This window comes from Calidris pugnax, unplaced genomic scaffold (assembly GCF_001431845.1).
Source record: "Calidris pugnax isolate Ruff unplaced genomic scaffold, ASM143184v1 scaffold220, whole genome shotgun sequence".
Lineage (NCBI taxonomy): Eukaryota > Metazoa > Chordata > Aves > Charadriiformes > Scolopacidae > Calidris > Calidris pugnax.
Window position 1 is genome coordinate 1,540,411 of NW_015090963.1, and position 13,431 is coordinate 1,553,841.

Below are 13,431 nucleotides of genomic sequence, written 5' to 3' on the forward strand. Positions count from 1 at the left end.
AAAAATGCTTAAACGTTTCAATGGGCGCAAGATCTGTGAGCAGAGAGAGGTCAGGTCAGTAATTAATGTGTGGGTGAGCAATTGCTGTTCCCTTTCTGTTTGGTTTGTTGGACAGACTTGTTTGTAGCTGGTATTCATTAGGTGCCCAGTGTTTTTTAAACGATCACAATTCCAGTGTCTTTTTCAAAGGTTGGATATAGAGCCAGAAATCTGTGTGCATCAGTCATTATAATTGCAGCATTGTTATTGTAATCCGTGGCATGAATTGAAGCAGACTATGTACAGCTGAGTGATACGATTCCTTCCACAGATGCAGTAAAGTCTATTAAAAGCAGCTTAAACAAGTTTTTAAAATTTTAAGGCTGCAGTAACCTAGTCTTTCTGTGCTTATTTGGAGTGATGGATGGAAAAGTATATTAACTGAAATACCTCGCCTTAAATATGACTTTGTTCCCTTTCTATATATTTTAAGAAAAAAAATGTTGTGGTAGGCTTGACCTGATTCGGAAGTCCAGATTTAGAACTGTTTCTTAGAGAAGACAATGATGAAAACACTTTGGGTTTCCATTATTAGTGCTATTTGGGTCACTACTAGCCTGTGTCACTGTAGGCATCTGTTAGATTAATGACGAGTTCCTGGAGCATGTTCATGTTGCCTGAGCCAGGTGATTGCAGGTCCTATTTCTTTCTGAAAATTATCTCTTTGGATATTTACGTTTTGTTATAGAGAGATTTTTGTATCTTTCATTGGAGTTTGAAGACCTATTTTACATTTTTAGTTTTAGGAAACATTTTGTTATAGAGAGATTTTCATAGAATCATAGAATAGAATCATAGAACACGGTCTTGATCTTTCTGCTCAGTTCAAAGTTTTTCAGGCTTGATGCAAAGACTCTGCATATCTATGGTACTTGGCAGGAAGAAGCCTGATGGGGGACGCCAGCCATTGCTGCAATACAGAAATGCTGTTCTGTGAGCATGGAAGAGTGCTTCCCTTGCTTTACATCCCTTTCCCCTTCTGCAGTAATCCCAGATCCCTTTCCTATAGCTGTGATGAGGATGCTTAATAGGCAGCCTCCTTACTTTGCCCTGTAGATTTCTCCTCTGTGCCCTCAGCTCCCTTCCCTTGCCCTTAACTCTGGCTGGAGAGAAGGCAGCACATGTCCTACCTCCCGCTGGTTGTGAGTTGTCTGGATCAGTTGGTGCATAAGAGCCAGGTGGCTGCAGACTTTCCAGGGACAGCAGCTGGTGTGGGTTTCTCTTCTCCATCTAGCTGTAATTTTTTCTCAAAATTTGTTGGAAGCTTTCATAACAAGTCTGTGTAACTCTCATTTCCTTAGGAAACAGCCCAGTAATATTAGAGGGAAGATATTTTTGCGCTATTCAGTGCAATTAGAACAAGACATTAATTCCCCTTTTAGACATGTTTTAGGCTGTCAGTAGAAAATACAGTCTTCCTAGAATCTTTTTTTTTTTTTTTAAAGGCTGAAGCTGAGCATCCATTTGAATGGGTTATAATGGCAGATGGTGTTTAGGAGAATAAACTTGACCACAAGACAAAGTTTCCATTATGAAGTGAGAGCCCTGGGCTCAGTCGGAGGGCTGCTAGTCTGTGCCTTTTATTCAGGAAGCCCCCCAGTCTTTAATGACTGTGAGCACTAGAAGTTACTGGATTCAAACAGGACATTGCTGTTTTTCTTGGCCAAGGCACAAAATGACTCATTCATTTTACAGTAATATCCCCTTGGTTGTATTGTCTGAATACAGCTGTGTCTGAAGCTTTGAATGGTGGGTGTGAAATCATTGCCTGGAACAGATTACATTGTCACCGAGGAGTCTGCAAGAGGCCTGTTTATTCTCTCTCACCGCAGAAGAGTAACTGAGTTAAAATAAACGCAGTGCCTCCCGCTAGCAGATAATCAATATTTTGCTAGGACATGCAGAGCGCCCCACATGACAGGCATTCCTGTTAATCCTTTGGGAATGGCGCTATTGCATACCTAACCACTGGGCTGTCACCCAAAAGCTTCTATTTAGTTCCTCAATTTTCCTTTCCGCTGCTGAGCCTGTTATCAAGCTCAGCATCTTTCAGTTATCTCTGTGGCTGTATGTGACTGTTCCAGAGCTGGTTTTTAGACTTCCCCTTCTGAGACCACTGTGTTTATAAACGTCACTGTGACTCGGCACCCTCAGCCTCCCCTTCACTGCATGGCAGGGGCCGTGCAGTTTGTCTTGCTTGCTTTATTCCCCAGGTACTGCAGATACTGAAACTGGCACTCTTGATAAAATCCCGCTTGTTTCCCTGCTCCGTTACCAATGTGAAATTTGAATTTGAACGCAGGGTTGATGCCTTGTGGCAAGCCCCTGTTGGGAAGCTGAGTTAGTGTAGCTAAGGATGTAACGCTCAGAATCACTTTATCTGCTCTTTGTAGTTGGGAGAGCCACACCATTAATTTGTCAGTCGGTGTTGTAGCATTGGGTAACAGCAAAATGATTGCACTTGTTCCCCTAAGAAAAGAGCTTCATGCTAGTAAGAAGAGAAAATTCATTTCTTTGTTCTTAGACAGCAACATCTGGATCTCGGGGCATATTATTGTGCTGTCGTACTTAACTTCTAAGCTGCTAAGCATTTTAGTTTCGTTGTCTTACCACTCTGATTTTGCCTTCGGTGTCTTCTCCACTCTCCTTTTGTTCTCCCTAAGAGAGGACACTTGGCATTGTTTAAAAATTAACCTGGCCTGAGAAGTGTTCTGCCTTCTGTTCCCACTGAGGTTGGCCACAACAGAGCTGCCAGATGGACCCTGCCGTGTCAAGACACATTTGAACCACATCCAAATCTTCCTGCTTTTTCAGCCAGACCATTTCCTATAGACAGCTTTTTTTCTGCTCTGTGTGTATGTTGTTATAACTCTTTACTGGGCTTTCTCATACTGGTTTGCTGCAATTACTCCTTCCTTTCCCATTTTCCAGAAAATAGCTTTGCCTTTTTTTTTTTTTCTTTAAGTTTTGCTCCTCGGAAGCAAAACTTTCCTTCTAAAATGATTGCAGCTCTGCACTTTCTTTCTCCACCATTGCATGAAACGTGTCCCGCACTGGGCTGTGAAACTTCACAGGCACATCCTGAGAGCTGCATCTGCCGTGGTGTAGAAGGGGAACTGCTCACAGAATATGGCCGTATACATACTTCTGAGCCATAAATATTTTTTAAATATCAAAACACAACAAAAATTCTTCATTCTGGACTTGACTGCCCTACTTTCAAATCGACAAAGTATTGTTGCTGCCTCTGCTCCCTCACTTCCATTGTTTGTACTTGCTGTGTCTGCTTGTTGCTTTTTACCTTTATTTGCCTGTCAGCTCCAGAAGGCAGGGACTGTCTGTCTGTCTGGGAGCTGCCAAGCACAGTGGAGTCCTGGCTGCATTGATGGCCTCTGAACTCTCCTCTTCTTCAGGCAGAAAATAGGAGAAAACACCATAATTTAAGGAAAGATGTTGAGGTGAAATGGGCATATGAAGTGATAAGGTCACTTTGGCGTGCCACCTCTCCAGTCTGCACGATGCATTTTAGAGATGCACAGCCCAGGTGTCACTGCAGCATTACTGAAATGAAGCCGAGGGCTTGGTGTCTCCTGCAGGGCTAATGTGTTGGTAACACCTTTCTTGAGATGAGAATTTGATTGGGAAGAAAAATTCATGCAGATGTGACACAAATGGACCTTAAAACCCCCTTACAGTTATTTGCCAGACCATCTTCATCAGTGTAGATTCACCAGCGTGAGCTAATGGTGTCAGAAGGCTACAGGTTTTCAATTTGGGCACTCTCTGTGCTTTGAACTTACGATCTTTACTTTGTTGTGAACTGCTGGACGCATGGTTTTACAGATATACCTTTGTACCTCTTATGGCAGATCATTAGCGAACTGTCAGTGTTGCCATAACTTAACAAAGCGTATGGCTTTGGTGTTAGTGTTCCTGCAGCGTGGAGGTTAAGTAACAGTCCTGCAAATGTCTTCAGCAGAAATAGCAGATGATTAGCAAATTCAGCATGAAAGTCTTGATTTTTTGTTTCAAACTATGAATCATTGTCTCAAAAGTGCTGTTCTGGTCATTTTTAGACGCTTCTTCTTTTCCTTTCTTTCCGCTTTTGGAGGATAGAAGGCACATGCAATACTCCCATCCCAGGCCCCTGGCATCATCCGAGCCAATTTGGGCCAACCTTTATATATGGGCAGAGGTCTTGGAACTAATAATCATTTCCTACAGGTTTTTTTTTTTTGGTGGAAACTGAAGCTAGATTAGAAAGATACAATTTACTAACTTCATTGTGGGAAGCGCTATAGTGTAAATTCAGCAGTCGCCTGTTCTGTTTAGCCACCGATATACCAATTAGCATGTGTGTGGGCATGCCCCTGTGTGTGAGGATCAGAATTAACCACAGCTTCGTGTGCTCGCGTGCTTCTCCTCAGCCCAGCTTGTGGATAGATGGGCATGGGAAGAGGCCAGAGTATTGACAGGGTGGGGGACGTGTGTGGGCAACTGGTGGTGGTTGGGAGTTGGGTAAAGCTTAAGGGGGACACGGCAGAAGAGATGAAGGTAGAGAGTGGGATAGAGGGCAAGTCAGCAGAACCAAGCTCAGCTGTTTCCACTCCTTCAATCAGTAGCTTCAGGAAGAAAATCTTCATGGGGGAAAAAAAAAATCACAATTTATTTTATTTTAATTTTTCTTAAAGATTTAGTGTGCTGCTTCTTGAAAATGTTACTTTATTTGGTAGCTTGAAGTGTAAAAGTTAGCTCTTCATAATAAAGGCACCACTGCAAGCATCAGGACAATATGGGTGTAAAAGAAAGAAACCATTTCTGAGCTATGTACAAAGGGAACCTGGTTTCCAGTCTTTTGTGCTCTGAAATGGGCCTGAAAGCTTTTGGTAGTTACTTCCTTGCAATGGGGTCACAGTGTGTTTCTTCTCTCTGCGTCCCCTCAGGAAAGCTGTGGGAGCTCCCCTGTGGGAGACCGGACCGACGTATATGTACACACAGTGAAATCCAGCTTCACAAAAACGTAGCAAGAAGTGGAATAGGCATCATTAGAAATGTGCCAGCTCCTGTTAATGAAGGGGACAGTTTCTAGCAACAGTTTGTTAGCTACAGTCTTATGGAGTCATGATGCTGTCACAAATTGGAAGCTGTTTCTCATTGTTAGAAAGCCTGTTATCAGTCAACAAGCCCAGGTTCCCCAGTATTCATGATTCTGTTTTGAGGTGCTCTCTGGAAGGTGAACTGGTGTTGACACAACTGTCGTGCTCCACCTAAAGCAAGGACTGTGGTTGCTACAGACTGAGATGGTGATGTTTTATGGGTAAACCACCAGCCCAAGGCTTTCTTTCAGCTTCTGTGAGCGAGTGATAAGGCACACTTTCTGGCGTGGGAGCAGCATAAGGAATACGAATTGAGCAGTCTCTTAAAAACAGCAGAGAAAGGTATGGTAAAATAGAAGCTTCAGCAGCTCAATAAATGCTACTGGAAAGTTTCCTGTAGCATTAGCAGTGAGTTATGCTGCTGTAAGGCACTCCAGGAGCTTGTGGGACCGCCTAAGGTAGATTTAGGTATAAATGGTGAATGTTTTCCTAAAGGAAAGAAGTTTCTGACCATTGGTAGCAAAGAAACAGGATCAAAGCAGTCCCGTCAAAGAACTGATGTGCCAGAAGGCGAGGTCTGAAGAAGTCAGGAACTAACTTGCTGGTGCTTTGTAAATGTCACTGTGTACAAATCTGTGTTTTTAGTGACCCATGCACTTCTGAACACTGAGCCTCTACGGAACCGCCAGGGTGTACATTAGTGCACTGTATCAGGAAGAGAGGATTTATTTTACATGCTTATGCTGTGTTGCTGGTAGACATGGCAATGCACTCGGACAAATATAAGAGCTACAAAGAGCAGCAGTCCAAGGGTTCCCTGCCCCTGAACGCTTCCTGCATGGCTTTGTTAAAGGAAGACATCCTTGAAGTAGAGGAGGGAGGGAGGGAGAATAAAGGCAGAAGACAAACATTGAACCTTCTTGCTTCTGAGCTCTGAACACAGCTTTGATTGCTCAGTGAAGGCAAGGAACAGCGATGTTCCCTGCCCGTGATCCGGACTGCATGGAATCGCCTCTAACTTTCTCTGTATAATTCCCAGCTATTCCTCTGTACTGGAAAAATCAGTAGGAGCTGCATGGACATGTGTTAAACAGTCCTGAATCACAATGGTGGCAACAGAAGCCCATATGATTTCTTGGTAAAGAGCATGCAAATACCAGTCACTGCCACATCTTATTGACCGGGCTTGGCAGATCTCTTCTGACCCATTTCCTCCTTCTCCCTGTTGCTTAGCAACAGATGCAGCATGTTAATGTTAAAAAGGCTGGAAAACAGGCCTTCAGCAGAAGTTGCCCATTTTCATAGCTTTTATTTCCTTGAGGGCAGACATTTGTAGTGGTTATGGTGAGTAATCACCCTTGTCATGGTCTCATATGAGCATTCAAATTGCTTTATTGTATTGCATGCCCTGTAAATGAGCAGAGCTCTTATAATAAGGTTTTTCTACCCACTTCTGACACCCAGGAGCCTGTTTGTGTCTACAAAAGGTATCTGAGCACCTAAAAAAAGAGGGAGGCTGCAAATTCTGTGGGTACATTAAACTGCAGGATGCTGATTCAGCAAACAGTAAACTGCTTTTTTAAAATGCAAATGTCTTTAATGATCTGCCTGGGGCACAAACTATCAGTCTGAGCTGTGAATAATAGGCAAAATCAATTCTAGTAATTAAATACCAAGTTTGTAACTTCTGTAGCCCACCCTTTCCTCCCATGCACAGGCAGTGTTTGTATCATCTGGTTGTAATGTATTGTACGTTAATGCGCTACTGCTTTGTGACTGTCTTGAAGTAGGAAAGCTGCCTCCACCTGACCTATTTGTCTTTCAGTAGAAAACAGCTTTAACGTTGTTTGTTGTAGGCCTTGACTCTCCTATTCTAGCTATTGCACGTGCATGAACACAAGTAGCCTTTAACACCTACAGCTGAACGTGGGGAAGGTGACGGGGAGGAGCTATCAGGAACCAGTGAGATGCTCATCAGCATTTTTGGGGTGTGCATGCTGAGTTTACCAGCCTATCTGTCAGCTGGCTTTTGCGGGCTTCACAGCAGAAACAATGAGAGTGAAGAGAATTCCCAAGTTCAGGAGCTGCTGCTGAGAGCAAGGAGGAGCAGGACAGTCCCAGCCAGTCACCAGGTCTGAGGCTGGTGGCTGCAGTGAGGGCAGGGAACTTCTTCAGCGTGCAGAATCTGCTGTGTCACAGGAGCATTTAGAGCACACCAAAAAGTTGTTGTGCAGTTCCTATCAGACACTACACTTCTAAATAAATAGGCATTTGTTTACATTTTGTTTATAACTCTCTCTATTGCTGGACAAGTGGGTCAGGAGGAGCATGAAGAATGTAGCATATAAATGCTGGCTGCATTAGGTGCTCTTCAGCATTGCGTTTGTCTCGTTTGCAGTGAGTGCCATAATTCCTCTGACCGGATCAAGGTGCGGGTGTGGGATGAAGATGATGACATCAAGTCTCGCGTCAAGCAGAGACTGAAACGCGAGTCGGATGATTTCCTGGGGCAGACAATCATTGAAGTCCGTACTCTGAGCGGAGAAATGGATGTGTGGTACAACCTTGGTGAGCAGGGCTTCGGGATTGAAAACGTGTCATGTGTTACTTTGGGAATGTTTGAGAACGTTTGGGTGCATCTGGGCAGTTTGCAAGAAAATTAAAAAAAAAATCCAAAACCCAAACAAAAAACCTCACATGATTTCAAGGGGTGTATGATGGTGCTGTGGAGCAGCAGTTAAAATGAAAAGTATAACATGTCAGAAGGGTGATGGGTTTTCCCTGTCAGGCATTGAAAAGTGCAGTGGGTAAATACTTGGAGCAAGGCTTGGATTCCATCTGCGCTGGAGACATGTTTCCTGTCCTGTGCCCCTTTTTTGTGCTGACACAAGCATTTTACCAGTGTAAGTGCACTGCACCGGGCTGGGAAGTTGTTCAGACCTTTCCCAGAAACCAGAATACAGTGTTGTAGAAAGTATAACCAGGTGGTGCTGAATTGACAGGCACAGTAATATGACCTCCTAATCAAAGGAGGTCCAAAATCTTCTTGATAGGGACAGCCAGTTATTTCTAGGGGCTGAGGACTATGGTCAAGTTGGAAACAAATTCCACGTATGTCAGCTCTGTTCTTAGGAAAGGGATGTGTCCTTGATGGTTCTAGTTCAGCTGACTGAACCCCAGACCCTGTCAGAAAGGCTAACTTACATCTAGAAGTGTACAGAGTTCTAGCTAGATGTGTTGTTATTGAGGGTGTATCATGGCAGTTGTTTTGCTGATAATCTACTTAGTGTTCAATGTTTTGAAAGAAAAAGAGTCAGAAAGTTTTCTCCATGGTGACTCTGATCACAAGCTCAGTCTGAGCTTCAGCAGTTTCTTTTCCAATGTTCTTAACTCGAGATGGCTTTGCTCTGAACATGAAAAATGCATGTAATTGCTGATGATTTTTCCTTCTAGAGAAGCGAACAGATAAGTCTGCAGTATCCGGGGCTATCCGCCTGCAAATCAGCGTGGAGATCAAAGGCGAGGAGAAGGTGGCTCCATATCATATTCAGTACACTTGCCTTCATGAGGTAAGAAGCAGGTTCAGCTCAGTCATCGCCACGTCCCTTCTCTTTCCTGGAGAGGCGTTTTTCTGACCTTTATTCCCTTGAAATGCTCCTCCTTGCCCTAGATGAGTTTTCTTTTCCCTGCTCTGGAGGCCTGGAAACACGCTGAATCATCAGACTGGCGTTTGTCAGGAAGGCAAAGGCAGCTTCAGGCTGTCTCCCCGGCTCGGAGGGCTGGCTGGCACAGCCTGTCTCTGTCACAGCCGCGCTGCTGCCAGGCGGACATCACACATCAGTCCAGCTCAGATTTCCCCCTGGCCTTAACGTGGAGAAAACTCTGAATTTCCTTGAGTCATGTTTCCAGCGTGTACTGTACCTACGTCTGTCTTTAGAGAAGGCTTATTGAAATGCTTGATGAGTGGATTCTGATCTGGGGAGTGCTTTGACTCTGCCTGTTGAGGGATGCTGGTATTGGTGTTATAAATTCTTCTGTGCCACTGCACTGGTGTATAGCTATGAACAGCTGTTGGGGAACAGGAGATAAGCTGCAGTTACTGGGTACTGGCCTGTCTCAGGGTGGACTAAGCTGGCCAGGCAGCGCTGCAGAAGCTGGGAGAAATCCAAAGATGACTTGTGAGAATGGCTAAAGGGAAAACCCTGTCTTGGAGAGGTGCCTGGTGCCCCTTCTGCCTGTCAAGGAGAAGGCAAGTGGCAGGATCAGTCTCTAAGTGCCTGAATGAGGAAGAGTCCCTTTCTTTCACCTGACATGAAAGAATATCATGATGTCCAGTGAGGTTTAAGCAAATTCAGATTAGCACAGAAGGACTGATATATCACAGAGACGAATGTTCAGCTACGAGAACAGCATATTTACTCAGATGCTGGGCTAGACACGGTGTCTTCTGGCCTTACCAGGGAACAGGCAGATATGAATCTTAGAAAAAAAACATCAGGAAGCTTCTTTTAGTAGGCTGTGTTGTGTCCTTCAATACATATTTCTTGGTTTTTATTTCAATGATGTCTTCTGTCTGGTAAGCTGTTTCATTTTTCTCCTTCTGAACATGCACGATCCCTTGCTGCCCTTCTTTTTTACAAATATGTCGCTTTTAAGTATCATCTTCTTTCATTTGTGTATCATAAAATGAAGATGATTTACAGCTAGAATAATTTAATCAGGACAAATAGTAGTGTAAAGCACAGTCCTCTAGCTCCTAATGAGATCATTAGACTTTTGCATCCCTTACTACAGGGAGCCAGCTGTCTGAAAGGCTGATGAGTCTGTAAGTGACATGAATTTGAGGATTACTGAGAAACTCACTGAACTGAGCTGCAGTTTCTGCACAGCAATGATAGCTGAAAGCCTTTGCAGTGTTAGATAAAGTGAAAGGTTATCTTGAATAATAATGCAAGTGTCTAGTTGTTAGGGGTGATCTTAAGGGTGTCCTTTTCAGAAAAAAAATAATAAAAATCTGTTTGAGCTGTTCTGCTGTATAACAGTAATTACAAAGCTCATACTGAATTGTTACGTCAGCTAGTTTAAATAGCTTGTCCATGTTAAGTCATTTCGTTCTGAGGACAGAAGTGTGTAGGTTTCAGGAAGCTAATTAGTCTGTGATTTCACTGCACTGAAGCACTCCTCTGCATCATTCACAATGTCACTGGGTAAACTCGTAGGTATGCATGAAAAAATTCAGCTGGGAGCACTCAAGAAGAAGGTAAAAGCAGAAAAATACATAGTGGGTTGGGGGAACGAAAGAGGGAGGCAAGCAAAGAAACTTGTGTTGGTGCTGCCTTCTAGCAGTTCCAAGCGCTTCATGAAGCTCACTTGGAGACTCCAGCAGCCTCACATAATAATAATAATTTTGTTCCTGTTTTGTATTTCAGAACCTCTTTCACCATCTCACAGATGTGCAAGGGAATGGGGTGGTGAAGATCCCTGATGCCAAAGGAGATGATGCCTGGAAGGTGTATTTTGATGAGACAGCACAAGAGATCGTGGATGAATTTGCAATGCGTTATGGCATTGAATCAATATACCAGGCCATGACGTAAGATGTGGTTTGTGTGGTCTTTAGTGCAAATAATCGGTGTAACTGATTGATATGACTGTTAATATTTCGAAGATCAAGTATGTTGGTAATGGAAGACTTGGCAGTGACAGCTGCTCCTTATGAGGCTTACTGTAAGCAGGAAGAGACTGCCTGTCTCTAAATCGCTGGCTTCCTCAAAGTCTAGAAAATAATTTCTGTCAAAGTAATGGAATTAAACAGCTATCTGAACAGTTCGTGTGAGACCTTTAAAACTAATTCTAAGGAATTACACCAGCCACAGTAGCATGAATGACCACATTTTGTTATTGATAGCTGAGCCATTCCTGTTTTAAGACTCTCAAATCTCAATTTGAGTGCTCTTCTGTTAAGATACTGCCCAGGGATCCCAGTGAAGATTTCTGATAATGTGAGAAGGCAAGAGGTTTTGTGAAACTATTTGTCCTGCATGTCTGTCATGGCAATGGATACAGTCCTTTGAAGTCACTAATTTGCCAGGTGCTGCTGAAGGCATTTATGGGAAGTCTGAGTAATGGCGCCACTGATTTGTCTCCTTTGGAGCTAGGCTAATGCAGTTCTTGATCTTCAAAGAGCGTTTTCCTTGTCACTGTGCATATACTTGGATTTGGGATTAGCCATTCTTCCTCTTAAAGACTAGTGGTGCAATTCTTAGCTCATTTCTTATTTCAAATATAAAATAAATTAAATATAGTGGACAAAAGCGAACTTTTTCAAGTTAGAAGCTGAAAGTTTTTGGGTCTGGGTGCTTGGATAAGTTATGAACTTTGCAAGCACCTTTTCTGCCTACTGATTTAAGCCAAAGTGGAAAATAATTGGAAGGCATAGTCCCTGCTTATAACAGGGCTTACTTGGGGGTTGGACCGGACTGGTCAGGACCTCTTCCAGTTTGTTGAAAATTTCAAGGATGGAGATCTACCACCTTTCTGGGCTCCTGTCCTCAGGCTGTGTTACTCTGGGGAAGAAATTCCTGGTTGAAAGCCAAATTGGAAAATCCTGCTTTGAATTTCCCATGCTGTAACTGCTGCGTATGGCTGCTTATCTTTTAATCTTCCCTCTAAAAGGATTTTGGCCTGGCTCAGTCTTCTCCTGCTCCCCCCCCCAGCTCTGCTAAGTAGTCAAGGCATTGATTAGATCCCCACTCCTCACTCTCTTCTTCAAGCTAAACAAAGCCATTTTATGTGTGTATCTTTATTTAGCAAGTGCCTAAATGACTGATGGGTACATAGGTATCATTTAACAAGCAAGTGAACGTTCAGCCATCAGTATCATTTTTATCTGAAATATTGACTTGTGAATTCCTGTGAAATTCTCTCACTGGAGCTTTTTTGGTTATAATAATTTGTAGGTAAGCTAACGTTTGTGATGAGCTGCTGAGGCAGAAAGCTACTTAGAAAATAGTTCCTGAATTTAGTTTGGGAGCTCAGTGAGCATTCCTGCTGAAAAAGGACTGCTTAAAGATGACCAACTCTGCTGGAATGAACTTTACTTGCCGTGTCCCATAGTATCAGACCTCTTAAGCTGTGGGCTATTTTTCCCTTTACGTCTAACAGATTTTCTTTGATTGTTGAATCATTTCACAAGCCCCGATGCTTCTGGCATAATTCTGAGATTTCCTACAGGAGGATTCCTTGCACTTTAATGGCAGCAGTTAAATGGGAAAATGCAAATGAGTGTGCAGGATTCCTGCAGGCTGGAAGGGTTAGCCCTAAGGAATCACATATCAGTGCAGCACAGAAATACTAGTGTGTGATCTCTCTGTGCTTGAATGCTTTCCAGTTCCTGCTGCTCCATATCACCTCAGGACCTGTGGCTGCCTCAAGTGACAGCAAATTATATCGAATTCCTCATGTCAGTCGTGGTTCTAGGAACTGGCATCAGGACCCGGGATATCACCGAAGTCACAAGCTGTTGGCAATAGTTGAGAAGCTATTTTATGATTTGAAAGGGCTGTAGTGAAGGGATTTTTTCTAGTTCTAAGCATATCTATTGTCTAGATGGCATCTCTCTGAAAAAAAAAGCTCTTTAGGTGTTAGAGATTTACAGAAAGGGAGAAAAACATAACTTTCATGGTGCCAGGTAGAGTAGGAGATAGAGTCAAGTTGTGCTACACAAAAGAGACAAGAATGACTTACAGAACTGTCCTTTTGCAGGCATTTTGCATGTCTCTCCTCTAAATACATGTGCCCAGGCGTGCCAGCTGTGATGAGCACCTTACTTGCCAATATCAATGCTTATTATGCGCACACAACTGCCTCCACAAATGTGTCTGCTTCGGACCGCTTTGCAGCCTCCAATTTTGGGGTATGTTTGCATGTTTGGTGATGTTACAATTGGATTTCTCTAATTTGCCTACGGTGCTTCTGCCTTTCAATAAATAACTTGCTTTGTTTAAGGAAAATTGAAGCTGTGGAGCTCTTCGAGGCTAGACAAAGAGCACAGTTTTATTGTCGTCACCATCGCACATTTTAGATATTAATCAGTGTAATGCATTGTGATGTTTATTCTTTGTGTTCAAATTGCACTAGAGCACAGATGGTATGGAAATGAGCAAATAATATTAAACTCCGTGTGGAGATGCTGTTGATAAAATATACTGTGTGATCTGATTGTTTCAGAACTTTGTTCTTAAAAACAGCAACTGCTTTAAGAAAAAAAACCACCTCTATCCCCTTAATGGTTCAA

General features: G+C 43.1%; 1 protein-coding gene across 1 annotated transcript in view; it reads left to right on the forward strand.

Moving 5' to 3' along the window:
* Positions 1 to 13,431, forward strand: part of UNC13B (unc-13 homolog B (C. elegans)) — a 209,670-nt gene that overhangs the window by 137,799 nt on the left and 58,440 nt on the right. The window contains exons 18-21 of the mRNA XM_014952451.1: positions 7,534 to 7,703; positions 8,589 to 8,704; positions 10,565 to 10,728; positions 12,900 to 13,050. Of these exons, the coding sequence (XP_014807937.1) occupies positions 7,534 to 7,703; positions 8,589 to 8,704; positions 10,565 to 10,728; positions 12,900 to 13,050 (601 nt within the window). The remainder of the gene's footprint in view (positions 1 to 7,533; positions 7,704 to 8,588; positions 8,705 to 10,564; positions 10,729 to 12,899; positions 13,051 to 13,431) is intronic.